The sequence below is a fragment of the Panthera pardus genome, unplaced genomic scaffold (genome assembly GCF_024362965.1).
Source record: "Panthera pardus isolate Hobbes unplaced genomic scaffold, ASM2436296v1 HiC_scaffold_10, whole genome shotgun sequence".
Lineage (NCBI taxonomy): Eukaryota > Metazoa > Chordata > Mammalia > Carnivora > Felidae > Panthera > Panthera pardus.
Window position 1 is genome coordinate 28,354,742 of NW_026526655.1, and position 14,837 is coordinate 28,369,578.

At 40.4% G+C, this 14,837-nt stretch overlaps 1 protein-coding gene across 7 annotated transcripts in view; it reads left to right on the forward strand.

Moving 5' to 3' along the window:
- The window catches only part of PLEKHM3 (pleckstrin homology domain containing M3), a 196,900-nt gene that overhangs the window by 133,099 nt on the left and 48,964 nt on the right, over window positions 1–14,837 (forward strand). Inside the window, exon 7 of one of the 7 annotated variants that reach the window (XM_019446215.2) lies at window positions 3,935–4,031. The exons of the other annotated variants lie outside the window; for them this stretch is intronic. Within the exon in view, the coding sequence (XP_019301760.2) occupies window positions 3,935–4,031 (97 nt within the window). The remainder of the gene's footprint in view (window positions 1–3,934; window positions 4,032–14,837) is intronic. 7 annotated transcript variants of the gene reach the window in all.

The following is a 14,837-nucleotide window of genomic DNA, read 5'->3' on the forward strand; positions in this document are numbered from 1 at the left end:
GTTTGAATCATTGGCATATATACTTATCAAAGATGAGTCTTTGCTGCTCAGGATCCGGCGTGCCTGGAGTTCTGCTAGCATCCCTCCCACAGAATGTGGTTAGAAAACCCAACTCTTCTAGAATTGCCTTCAGCCTAAAGGTTCCCTTCAGCTACTGGAAGAATAGAGGACAAAAATCTGATGCAGCTGACATTTTAGGTGTGTATATAATTTACCAAATTGTTGACCACTCAGCTCTTAGTCAGTGGTCACAAAAGGAATTAGAAACCCTCCCCTGCTACCCCACAACCCAAAGAAGGAAGGGTGTTACTTGGCTTTGGCACAGAAGCCTGCTGGCACACAGTGTCAAACAGCAGCACAATGGTACATTTTGGCCACAGAAGGCTTTGGGGTAGCGGAAAGGGCCAAAATAGTTGTGGCATAAGTTGGCCAAGATATTAAGCAGATCTGAGTTTAATTTGACGTAAAGATAACAACGCTTTTTTTTTCGTTGTTTGTTTGTTTTGTTTTCCAACTGGCTGCTGCTTTCTCTGTCTCCATGGGACCAAAGATTTCAGCCAGGAGCTAGTTCATAAGGGCATTCAAGTCCTTTCAAAGTGAGACATGCAGTGGTCTTTACACTGGCTTTCACGTTTGGCTGGGCAAGATGGAGTAAGGATAAAAAGGCACATGGGGATCTGGGAGAAGCTGAAAATGGATCTTGAGGCTTGAATTCCTCTAGGACTTTGCTTAAGCCACATTGCCTGAGCTTAGAATAGAGAGGCAGGCAGTCTGTCTCCTTGGGATAAGGAAAGATTTGGAACTCGGCTACTGTGAGGTCTTGGCCCCTACTGTGTATTCTGGTTTGTTTTGTTAGCAGGAGCAAGTTATTCTCGTTTCTTGCCTTTGGGGTTTTCTTCAGCACACTTAGAAGCTACGAGTCTCCACCCCACTGATAGGGTGGACAGAATGGGATAATGAAAGGGGTGGAGAGACAAGTTGATTCAGCTGCTTAGGATGAGGAAGGCCAAGAAACTTCAGGCCTCGGAGCTAGCTTCTGGACACATCAAGGGTGGGGATGGAAGGGGCACCATGAGGACTGAAGTTATCTCTATCTAGGCAAGAAGCCATTCTTCCTAAGAGGCTAATGGGGCCAGCCGTGCTAGTTAGGAAAACCAATTTCTTGTCTGAATCGTGACTTTATTACCCGTGAAGTGGTTAACAGTGGAGGAGAAGCTACAGTATTCTGAAAAGTAGTCAGTGAAGTGTAACCAATCAAAAGGGATTATGAGATATACCTAAAAATGGTTAAAATGGTAAATGTAATGTATATTTACCACACTAAAAAGAATATGTAGCTTCTTAAAAAAAAAAACAAAAAGATTAGGATCCCCTTAGGAAGGCACTCCTTGACTTATGTATGGACTCTATTTCATGACCTTCTAAGTATTTGTGAAGTGCTAGGTACCATGTTTTGTGATGTGGTGGATTTAAAATGTGTAAGACAAGATGCTCATTCTAGATGGGCAGCATGCTGACGGGGTCCTCCGAGTGGGAAGGAGATGCATTTAGGAGGAAACGAGCAGTCCCTCTACCCGGGATCTGGAGGTGCCTACCCAATTTCCAGACTGGGAACAGAGACGGTGCAGTTTTAGGATTCTTGCCAAGACTATGCTATGCATTCCCCACATAAAATGTTACCAGAGTTCGTTCTTAGGCCTGCTTGTAAGAGTCTTTAAAAATACTGGCTCAGTCGGTAGAGCATGCGACTCTTGATCTGAAGGTCATGAGTTCAAGCACCATATTGGGCATAGAGCCTACTTTAAAAAAATAAAAATAAAAATGACCTATACGTGGAAAATTCCACCTTGAATGCAAGTCTTTATCCATCCTGCACTCCACTACTAAGAACAATACCTGGGCAAGAGGAAATGCCCAATAAATATGGAGTGAATGAATGAATGAGTTACAGGAAGAAGAAGACAAGTATGAGACTGAGCTCAAAAGGGACTGTATGTTAATTCAAGCCACGATATTGCATAAGTGAGCATTTGTGACCTGAAGATCTCACTAACATTAATCTTGTTTTTTTTTTTTTTCTTTAGGACTATTTAGTCCTGAGTTCAGACAACTGATTTTCGGTAACCGCTATAGTTCAGCTATAGCATGCCCTCTGAAAGGCAGTGGAGCATAATGGTTGAGGGCATGGAGCCTGGAGCCAGACAGCTTGGGTTTACATCTTAGCTGTACCCCTTACCCGCTGTGTGATCTTGAGCGGATTACTTAAACATATTATGCCTCAGTTTCCTTATTTGTAAAATGGGGATTATTAAAGTACCTACCTCACAAGATGATGAGATTGTGTTATAAATACGTGAAGTTCAGTTGATTTACAGCACCGTAATAAGGCTTTTATCATGCACCCCGTGACTACAGGTGCTTTCTCTTTTTTATTCTAACAGTTCAAGCTGTCCATGAATAGCAAGAACACTTTAATATTAGAAACTCTGAAATGTTACAAAGGGGATTCCCTACCTGGACAATCTGACATATATTTCACATCCTCTTTCTACCACTACTGCCAATCTTTTCTAGTTTAGATGACCCCAGTTTCTCCATCTCTGACATAGATAATAATTTACCTTATATGGCTGATAAGGGAACCAATAAAGATATAGATACACACACACACACACACACACACACACACACACACACAGAACTTTTAATGAAGTATGTAAGCAGATTAAGCGTAATAGAAAATGCTTTTTCAAATGGCTTAGCAGAAATCACTAATACTGGCATTTTTAAAAATACATTTAAAATAGTAGTTGACTGGGGCGCCTAGGTGGCTTAGTCGGTTGAGTGTCCAACTCTTGATTTTGGCTCAGATCATGATCCCAGGGCCATGGGATCAAACCCCGCATTGAGGCATGGAGGCATGCCGCCAGGCATGGAGCCTGCTTAAGATTCTCTCTCTCCCCTTCCCTCTCTCCCTCTATCCCTCTCCCCTGTTTACACACATTCTCTCTCAAAAAATTAAATTTAAAAAAAATGTTTAAAAATACAATACATAGCCATCATGATATAGAGCTAAAACTCAAAAATCAGAGTTTGGTGGGGTGATATTGCCAGTAACACTGCATTTAAGAATGATAGCCTTTTCTATTATCAGGTCTTCTAACATATTCTAGTCATAAATTATACGTAAGTATGCACAGATATGTATTATACACAGTCATGCGTTTAAGGAAATGGTCTCTTTTCCGTAATTTGAAAATTCCTGGTAACTCCATTTTATTTCATTAATGCACATTCTCACATGCTGTTAACTACCTGCTTCCTAGGATGCCGTACAATTTATACTGCTGACATGACCTTGTGACAGAATCATGAGTACTACAGCTAATTTGGAATTCTTCAAATATGAATGAAAAACACAGAGGAAAAATTAATAACCTGTGAACGGGGAAGGGCTGGGGCGGCAGAAGCAAGGAAGGAAGGCAGCTTGGCCCAGGAATGGCATTGGAAGTGGGGGGAAGAGAGGGAGCTGGCTGCCTCAAGACATGTTATTTTTACTGTGGCTTCTTGCTCCTCTCCACCCCCACCTCTTCCAGTCTGAGCTTTGAGCACAGTTGAATTTTCACCACAGAACTTGGCTAGGTCTCCTCAGGGACTTTCTCTTTCCCATCTTTCCATAAATTATAGGTTTGCACATGAGAACAGAACAGATGATTCCCATTATCTTTTGGGTTGGGTTAGGATTTTTTTTTTTTTTTTTTTAAACCTGCCCACTCTTAAATGTGTATCCTAGTTCAGGGAGGTGGAGCTTTTGTTAACATAGTGGCACATCCACCAACAAATTGATCCACTCCTCTTTAATAAGATGGTTTTAACCTGGTTTCCTTGACCAGTATGATTACGATCATTTTCCTGGGCCTTTAAATACTCACAGGAAGTCATTGCTCCTGAAGAACCGGGCCTTGCCGGAGCTGTTCACCAGTATCCCCAGCACTTGGAACACCATCTGGCAGAATGCAGACTCTGCATGTGTATGTATGGATATTTTGGTCCTTATTTTAGCGGTGAAGTGACATTTCCAGGACACTAGTATATTTTCATAAACGACCCATTCAGATCATTGTAAAGTAATCGGATAGATCCAAAAGTGTTCATTTTCCCCAGAGCATAGGGACCATTTACAGATAAGGTGTAGAACTCACTAAAAGCTAGAGCCACTGCTAGTAGTTACTAACATTTAATGAGCTCCAAAGCTGAGGACTCTCTGACTAGATACACAGACCAGATGCAAACTCGAAGGAAGGGGAAAAGGAATTTACTGTATTGCATCTGAGTTTATTGTGCTCTTTGTGGTCTCCTAAAGTATTCAAGCTAAGCTCTCTAAAAGAAATAGGTCCTAGGGAAAGGTGCAAAGAGAAATGAAAAGATGTGGCCTAATTCCACTTCCAGCATCTGGAATATTCTATGGCTTACAAACATAATAAAAGTACAGTGAAGGAATTTTTTTTTAAATGTTCTTGACAGTGAGGGAAGAAGTGGGAAAGGACAGATAACATTTTTAAAAAAATGGTTAATATTTGATGCAGAATTCGATAGAAAAACTGAGCGACCTTCCTGAAAAAGCAAAACAAATAAGGATGAGGACTTGGCCTGATCAGAAGAGAAGTCTAGCAATAAAGAGGTCTGTAGAGAAAAGGGAGGCAAGTTACAAATGGGGGGATCATGACAGCAAAAAAGAAAAGCAGAAGTGTTCAACTTGGAACACTGGAAGAAGAAACAGCCAAAGCTGAGTGGAGAGGAAGAAGAGGCAATAACGATGTTACCAAGAAGCATGCTATAGAGACAGAAGAAACAGTTCCTCCCCTGGAAAATGGACAGGGAATAAAGAAGATGGATATTTTTGAAATCCAGACCCTTCTGAATGAGGCCACCATCAAGGTAAACCCACAGTAGGGTCTAGAGTTTGCTATAAATTTCCAAGTGACCTTATCTTGTAGTTTAACAAACTAAACATGTATTTGCCCGCTATCTCTTGCCCTACCTAACCTTGAGCAAGATCTACTAAATTAATACCCTCTCTTTCTACTTGACTGCCCTGGCAGTGCTGTTGTTCTCTCTGTACTAAATATAGTTCCAGGGACAAAAGGGATGAAACACATGAAAGGCAACAGCTTAGCTTATGTTAATATATGTCTTTCTTGTTCAGGACCAACTAATCCATCTCAGGAGCCCCCCAGAACGACTCCTTTTTGATGTTAGCTTATTTATTTGATGATAGTAGTGATGAGTAAGTCTGTCCTTACTATATTTCACAATATGAATTAAATCATAACGTGTAGCCACTGTGAGGGTTAAATCCTGTTAATGCTATTGTTTACTCTAAATAGAGGGGACATTGATTTCATAATTAAAAGCCTAATATATTTGGATGGCCTTGTTTACCTAAGTAGCGATTTACAGTTAAGATCCCAAAAGCCCTTCTGTATGGTGTGACCTTTTTGTGTCAAAGGCATCGTGTGGTATGCCTCAAAGGCAAAAATATATCCTTCAACCTTGCTCTTAGCCAAGAAAATTGGGCATGGAAGGAAACAAACCAAACAAACAATAAATTGCCGTAGATGCATGTGCACTAAGTTATTCATTTTTACTCAAATTAGTAAAAGAATGGTCGTTCTTATTTCCTAACTGTTCTTTCCAGAAATACATTACTATATTACTATATGCCTGATACAGCTTAATATAAGCCTTCAGTATCCTAATTTGGCATTCCTCAAAGTGTGGTTTAAGAAGAACATTTTTGAGCTCTTAATGTGCTATTTACATTTCTAAGAGATTTGCATGTATCTATCATTCCATCCTCACAACCAGCCTGTGCAGTGGGTTTTATTATTACGCCCATTTCTTAGATGAAAACCTTAGGCAGAGCAGGTAAAAATAATTTGCCCAAAGTCACCAGCTAGGACATGGAAAAGTATCAAAATTCAAACTCAGGAAGACCAACTTAGCCAGTGCTTTTCATTACTATACAAGGACATCTCTGATTTCATGGAATTTCTACCAAAATGCAACTGGTTGGTACAAGAGATGGACGTGGCATTAAATGACATTTAATCACATAATGAGAAAATTATTCCCTTCGCTCTCTTTCTGTCCTTGAGGTTAAATTAAGCAACGACTTATTTTGGTGCGACTTGAACCCCTAACATCTGCTAATCTTTTTCTTTTCTTTTTTTTTTTTTTTTTTTGAACAGAGTTGGTGGCAGGCTCGGGGTGTTCCAGCAGTTGTGTTATCTTGATTTTATGGCAAGGGATGCTGGTTTTCCATTTGTGGTATTCATGCAAGGCTTTCATTTTTAAACAAACTTACTTAAGTAAATGACTCCATTTAAATAAAGCATTAAGTAAACAACACAGGTGGAATGCAGCTATGACAACGTTTGTGAAGGTGTTTTCACACGATTGAAGTTTGGGAAACATTGTCCTGATTCTTCTATTCTGAAGTGCACTTTAATGCAATGTTTTTGGCAAACACTGAGTCAGATTCCTTGTGTTCTTATCAAAAAGATCCCTCCCTCCCTCCCTCCGTGGCAGGGGGCGGGGGGGGGGGGGGGCTCACCTGCCACAGAGTTTTCACCAGAGCATAGAGAAGAGAGAAAAATATATTATATTGAACTTTTTTTTCCCCACAATAACCTATTTTCTTTTGCCTTCCTGAGAGTTTTTACTTTATTTTTTTTTGTAGTGAACTTTTAATCACACCTCATAATTTTTTTTTCCTGAAAACATACTATTTCTGCTTTTTTGGTGTTAAAATCCCATTACCTTCTTGTGAAAGGATAATGATAGTCAAGAGATTTTTGTTTGGTTTCTAATATCCTTACTCGGCAAAAGTAAAAATTAGAAACTTAAAAAAAATTGTACCGATCCTGAAAACATGAAATTTGGGTGCCATTGCTCAGTCACTGTTCATGGTAGGATTCCTGTTCGTTGCCTAGCAGGCTTGAGTACTTCAGGAAGGGTAATGTGGAATCATGCCAATCTCTTTCTAAAGTGCATTCAAGCCTTTTCTTCAGGGAAATTATTAAAGCACTCTGCTTGTGAAATTCTCTTTATTCTCTAGGTTTCTGGTTTTCCTGTCAGGACTGCAATGCTAATTATTAATAAAATCCTTTTTGAAAGTTGAGGTGCCCCTGAAATAGTTACTGTGAGCAACCAATCCATTGAAATGCTGATATTTGTTAACATGTTTATTTCATTTTTCACTTCCAAAATGGAAAGTTCAGAGCACAATTGAGAAATACTTGGTCATTGGTTTTTTGTTTGTTTTTCTTTAATGTTGCTGCTGTTGTTTCCGGGACTTAAGAGAATAGAGAAGCTAAAAAATCTTGGACATATTTAAGAAAAAAAGTCACTTATTTTTCTTGACTTCATGCTTTGATCAAAACATTATTTTACATGAGATTTCAGAGTTGATCTAGAAGGAGGCCATTGGGAGATGCAGAAAGATTTGTAAAAGGGAGAGGAGGCCCCAAATGCCCAATGTCAAGGAGGCTGGAGTTGGAGGGGTTAATTTTAAGTCCAAAGCACAGACAAGTAGCAAAGTTCAAAGACTCCTGCAAAATTTAAGATGATTTCTCAGGATAAGTCAGAGTCAGCCAGGGAAGATCTGGCCTGTTGAAGGCTGGCATTGGCCAGCAACCCCGAAGCAACAGGATCAACGCCACAGTCAATGCTCTAAGGAAGACAATAGAAACTAGTCAAAGGTCTCAGACTGAGACATTCCCAGCCCCTAAATCACTCTGTAAACTCAATGGATATGACTGGCTTTCACATTTTTTATTTCACTAACTCTAAGACGTCTGAGTAGCCCTGTCCCTTATGTGGCTTTCCTTGTACCTTAAAGGATCTTTGTAGAGAGGCAGGTTCTCATCCTTATCTACCCAATGGCCTCACTTTCAGCAGCAGATGGCAATGGCATGTTTCTGGCCTGACACTAAGCCCCATGTCCATATGGAGTCTTTCATGATCCAGTACAAAGGGACCTGGAACAGGTCTATCAGACTAATGTCATCTTTTTTCTCTTGGGAGTAGCCATGACCCAGAGAACCTTCAGAAAGCAGGGCCAGACAAATATGTGGATGCTCCAGCAGGCTAATAATTTAGCATCTTCCTCATTGGTACTCTTAACTTACTTTTAGTAGGTACTCAGATGGTATTTAGTATATTTAGTAGATAAGGAAAGGGAGCGACAAACTGATTATCAATAAAAATACATTATACTTCTTTCTGTTGAGAATGAAGAATTACAGGGCACCTGGGTGGCTCAGTCGGTTAAGCATCCAACCCTTGGTTTTGGCTCAGGTCATGATCTCACAGTTTATGGGTTCAAGCCCGGCATCAGGCTCTGCTTGGGATTCTCTCTCTCTCTCAAAATAAATAAACATTTTTAAAAAATGAAAAATGTATTACATACTCTAACAGTAGCACTACCTTTTTAACTTACTTGGAATGAGATTCCTAATAAGTATTTCCATAACTCTGAACTGGATGGTGTTAGTCACAGCCTCTCCAAGAGTACAAGCAACATACAAGGATATAATTATAAGGTCTTGATCAAAATATACTTAAGGTTTTTTTTTTTTTCTGGCTTTCATCTCAGCAAAATGTTTCCAACTTTTTCAGATACCAGATTTGGTCACCATCAGTTTTTCTTTTTCTTGCCTAATTGTCTTAGCTAGAACCTCCAGTAAAATATTGAATAGATGTGTTAAAAACAGACATCCTGGTCTAATTCCTGATCTTAAGAGTAAAACATTTGGTCTTTCATCATTAAATATGCTTTTAACTTGAGTTTTTCATGGATAGCCTATATCTGTTGAAGAAGTTCCCTTCTTGTCAAATGCTTTTTATCACAGGGAGGGGTTGGATTTTGTCAAATGCTTTTTTTTGTTTGCATCTGTTGAGATCATCTTGTGTTTTTTGTCCTTTATTCTATTAATGTGACTTAATACAATGTTTGATTTTCAGATGTTAAACCAACCTTGCATTCCTGGGGTGAATCTCAATTGGTTATAGTGTTTAATTCTTTTTATATGTTGCTAGATCCAGCTAGCTAGTATTTTATTGAGGATATTTGTATCTTTTTCCAACTCTATAGTTCTTAGTTTTGGTCTGCGATTTTTACAGAATCAGGCAACTTTAACATTCATGCAATGAAGCTCGTCTCTTGCACCCACATTAACTGATTGCTCAGATGACTGGTGCATCATTCCAGAATGCTTTTCCTGGCTTACAGGTTCTCTGTACACCTTACATGTGCTTACCACCAAAATGTTCAGTACTCAATATATAAAGAAGTTTTTAAAATTTTTCACTGCTATCTACTTATCCTCTAGAGGAACTAGTTCACATTTGACAGTAATTTAAAGAGTAGCCATGGAAATGTGAGCTCACTGGCACCTTATTTCCAGTTTATTTGGTGATAATGTTGTACAGTTTACCAATTCATGTCCTAGGACTGGCCGGGTCACACCATAATCTAGCTCTGATGGTGGGGGCTGAGAAGAACCTCCAAATTGGACTCTGATGTTTGGGTTCATCATCCCTGATAGTCACAGAAGAGAGCTCTCCGGGATTCTTTCCATTTTCTATCGTACCAGCCACAGTTTTGGACAACATAATCACATAACAATATTCAGATCTTCCCCTTTTGTGACTTCCTTTGGGAGAAGGGAGACAGAATGCCTAGCCGAACACATTAGGTACCAAAGCCTTGCCAACTGGTGGCGAAGTCCCACGTGTGGAGCCTCCCAAACTTTGAGTGCAGGGTTCATTAGGATAGCTTGTTGAGCAGGTACTGAGACCTGGATCTGCTTTTTAGTCTGAACGAACTACATCAGTGGAAAATGATGTTTGTTACTTGATTGGAGCTTTAGGATTAGGCAACTCTCCTTGTGATAACTCAGGCCTTTTATAACTATTTTCAGAGAAAGAGAGAGAAAGAAAACAAGAGGGAACAACTCTGACCATGGTCTAAAGCCAGGCTTCTGTCACTAAGCAATCAAGAAAAAAGCTCAAGTGGCCCTTGCATAAGTGGGAATTTGCGGTTTCTAAAGCTGCCCATTCCCCAAACGACTAAAAGATGTTATTGGCATTTGGCACTGTTTCCTGTGTTTTGCTCTCCTTAAATTTCTCTTTAAAAGGGTTTGAGTTTAAAGGCAGAACCACTGAAAAAATGCAATTGAATCCTAGAGCTGTGAAAGGCCAAGTCCAGAGTTAACCCCAGGAGGCCCTGTTTTGTTTTTGTTAAGGCGTATTCCCAGGGGATGCCAGGAAGTCTAAGGGTAGGCAGAAGAGAAGGAAGAGACTAGTCCAGATCAGCTCTAGGATGGCACCACCATGCGCCAAGGGCTTCCCGCCCTCACCAGGCCAACTGACTCCACGATGTGCACTGGAAAGACTAGGGGAAAGGGACAGGAAATTTAGGAAAGACAACCCAGAGCCAAGAGCAAGAGAAAGAAGACTCGCTGGTGGCACAGCCTCCCATACCACAGGCTGTCATGGGACAGAACACAAGACTTCCAAGGGCTTCTTGGCCCCAACTCACTTTTTTAAAAGTTGTGTTTTCCCCTAGATTATTAAAGTCTACTCATGGCACAGAATTTGGGAAGCACAAACAGTTAGTAGGGAGAAAATGAGAAAATAACCGCCAGGCAGGATGGCAGAGAGTTTCAGATCCCAGCCCTTGGTAGGTCAGACTTTGAGTCCCAGCTCCACTGGCTCGGCATCCTCATGTACAGCGAGGGGAGTAAGATCTAACGGTGATGTGAGGATTCAGTGAGATCACATACCTGGCCACGGTTAGCTGCTGCTGCTGCTGCTCCTGTCATTACCATTAGCCCACCACCACAGTTAACAATTGGATACACATCTGGCTAGGTCTTTCCTGTGCATGTATAGGTATAAAACATGGCTTATTCTTTACAGTAGATCAATTTTTGTCTTGCTTTAAATAACCTTCAGAAGCACTAGCTCTTTTGCTTTCGTGTGGAAGATTCTATTGCTATAGTTGAATGCCTTTTCCTTATAAATAATACTAGGATATACATCCTTGTATAAAATCTTCAGCTTCTGATTATTTAAGGTAAATTCAGAAGAGGAATTATTACAGTCAGGGTTTGAACTTTTTAAAAGCTCTAGATACATTTTCCTAAATCTATACCTGCCAACACATCAAGTTCTCTCTTCAGATCTCTGGAGCATCAGCCAGGGATTTTAAACACATACACGCACACGTGCATACACACACGTTTTTGGTAATTTTAGAGGCAAAAAAAAAAAAAAAAAAAAGATTCCTCATCACCGTTTGATTTTGCCTATTTTTTTTTTTTTATTATTTGGGAAGCTAAATGTGTTTTTGCATGTTAATTACTACATTTAAAAAATTTGATCACATCTTTTGCCCATTTGAGGACAGACTATTTTTTTTCCCCACTGAGTTTACATGAGTTCCTTGTATGTTACGGGTCATGTTTTTCCTAGTTTTGTTGTTAGTCCTTGGATTTTATATGTGATCTTTTTGATAAACAGAAGTTTTCAACTTTTATGAGTTCAGATCTGTCCACTTTTCCCTGTTGTGATTTTTTTTTCCCCTGTGGCTTTCGAAGCCTTTCTCCATGGTTGAATCTGATAAATGATAAGTTGCATTTTGTCTTTTCAAATAGTTCATTTCATACATTCAGTAAGAAATTTCTGGGATTTTTCTTCATTGTATAAGTGAGGATAGACGGGAAATTTCCCCCCAAATGGTTAAGTAGTCATTTCAGGCCCTTTTTTAGATACTCCGTCCTTTCCATGCTGACTTTTGATTCCATATTCATATAATCTAATTACATGTGTGTCCTGGGATCTGTTTCTGAGCAATCACTTCTATTTCCTCAGCAGCAATTCCAATGGCCAGTACCAATCATGTGAATTTTATGATATTTTCAGGTCTGGTAGCACAACTGTATCTTCATATCCTTGTTTTACAAAATTGTCTCACTTATGCCTGCCGTTTTATCCCTCCAGATCAACTTTGAAATCACCTTGTCAACCCAATTTCCTTTTTAAATTATTTTAATAATTGTACTGACTCCAAGTTGAATTTTTGCACTTTTTGTACTTTTTCTTAACAGTGAGAATTTTTAGCTCGGGACTTGAAAAGAAACACATGTAGTTTAAACTTATGTAAGATTAATAAGCTAAAAGAATTAACTTATTTTACAATCTTAAATACAACTATGATTGAATGATCACAGCCAAATGCTGCCAAAACTTGTCAGGAGGCAGTTGCAGAGCCAGCTACTTCCTGTCAAGTTAGGAGCCTTTTACAGACTGCGCATTAAGATTCATTTTTGAGGTGCAGAAGGAGCTGAACATGCACCAAATGTTCAAATGCTTCAGTGTTTTTTATTCTACATAATCAACAAGAATGTTAGCTATTCCAATGATAAAATGCTTTTCAAGAGCAGTTCAAAAATTGCCCACTCTGGCCTTTCTGGCTGCCCACAGCATTCATCCTCTATTGTCTCATGTTTGGAGAGCCGACTAGCTCATCCCTCAGGAATTGTGCACGTCCCAGGAGCGCGTGAATCACACATCCCCTGGAGGCTCTGCTAAAGTGCATGTGGTGTTTAACTGGCAGCAACCCCTCTGCCCTCTAGGTTCACGCCATGAAACCATAACCTCATCTGGTCAAAGGCTTGCCATTTTGTTGGGACAAAGTTGGCATTTAAGCGTTTGGTTCCGGGGCCTGCAGTAGGAATATCCCAGAAATATCCTGTTTCAGCTTTTTGAATACAAAGGTTGAATGCACTTGGAAAGGCCCGAAATGGAAATGGAGCAGGACCCATTCCTCCTTAACAAGTGATCTGTTTATACCCATGGAAGGGCAGCAGAGCAAGATGGGGTCAGGTAGTGGCTAGAGGCAAAAATGCCTTAGAAACTAGGTGGCATTTGGGCCAGGTATGAGAGCGCGTGCCTGGAGAGGCATGGTAATGGAGTAGGAATGACTAGGCATGGAAACCATACGGGCCCGAGTTGAAACTCCAGCTTTGGTGCCTGTTGGTCCTCTGACCAGGCGACCAGTCCCTGAAGCTTTCTATGCCCAAACTTACTGACCTGTGAAAGGAGTGAAGATGCTACTTATCCTGGGCAGTTGCAATAAGAATTGGAAGTAAATATAGAAAACATCCAGAACTTCTCCATGATGATAGCAATAGATAGTAGTTATCAAGCAAAACTTTTTGAGGGAATGATGAGGTAGGCAGGCATCATGAGAGCAGGAGACAGAGGCACAGTAGATAAAAACTAGAAGCAAGTTTGCAAAGAGTGGATGTACCTAGCTTGTGGGAAGACCTTGCAGGCCATGCTAAGGAGTTGAGACCTTATCTTATAGGGGCTGAGGAGGCCTCAAGGGGTTTTCATTAAAGAAATACCAGCTCTAGGAATGTACTGGAGTGGTTAGCACCGGGCCCTGGGAGTCCAGCTCCCTACTCCACACGTTTAAGCTGGGCGACCTTGAGCAAAGGACATAAGCCTTATGAGCCTCAGTTTTGTCACCTGCAAATTGGCAATGATAACAGTATTGACCTTTCAGGGTTCTTGTACATAATAGTTATTTATTTAGTGCTCACAGTGTGCCTGCAAATGTTCCAAGTACTTGACTTGTATTAGCTTAATGGAGAAAATGAGTTAAAAAGCTTAGGGAAGTGACTGGCACAAATTAAACAGTCACTGCTGTGGGGGTGATACAACAGCTGATGTCATTTTCATCACTTGGTCAGATATTTTAATAAGATCCTGCTGGTGATGCCATAGAGAATGGGTTGGCGTGGTTGGAGCTGGAGGCCGAGAGAGCAAACAGGGCAATAGTTTTGCACACGTTTAAAATTTCCTGGAGTTGTACCTAAGATCTGTGCACTATACCTTATGTATGGGATACCTCAATTTAATATATGAGGTAGCCAATGAACCCTCTTCTCCCAGCTGACAAGAAGCTACTCACCAACTTCCTGGAGTTTCAATGAGCTGAGTGCTCTTCACTTAAAAAAATAAAATAAAATAAATAAAAATTAAAGGAGAAAGACTGAGGGAACAAAGTAAAATCCTTTTTTGATTAACCGTGTGCCTGAAGCACAGAGGGCCCGAGGAAAACCGAAACCTCTACGATTTGTACAAAACTCTGACCTGCTTGGTAGTTTTCCTTCACTAGAGCTACGAGCAGTAGCACACAACTGTAGAAGAGTCCTCTCTTCTGGCCCAGTGACATAGAGATGCCGGAAGGGAGAAAGGCAGGCCATTGGGTGGTGTGGAGAAGGAGGCAGATCACGGTTGATCTGCCCTCAGCCCTCTGGAAAACTGGCCCCTTGCCGGGCTTTCTTTCTTCACACACTTTTCCATTTAGATTTTGCCGAAACTCTGAACATGTCACATGTGAGCATGCTATTCAAAATGCTTTTCTCTTTGAACCTGATCTTGTCTTTGAATGTCCTCCTGTTGTAAATTCACGGTTTTCATTTTTTGCTTAAGGCCAAGTCTAAGGCAGGTCAGTCAGCACATTGACTTCTCTCTCCTTGGATTCACACCAAACTACGTGACAAAAATGTTCAAGTTGGGGAACAGACTTCCCCTGCACAGTACGCTGGGTGGTATGAAATTATTATAACCTTTGAATATCTGGGGAATGGATAAAAGGATCTGATACCACTACTGTTTCTCCTCCTAGTGACTACAAAAAACACAATTTAAAGCTATAGGAATTTGTTCACCAACCAGGTGATCAAGATCAAATAATG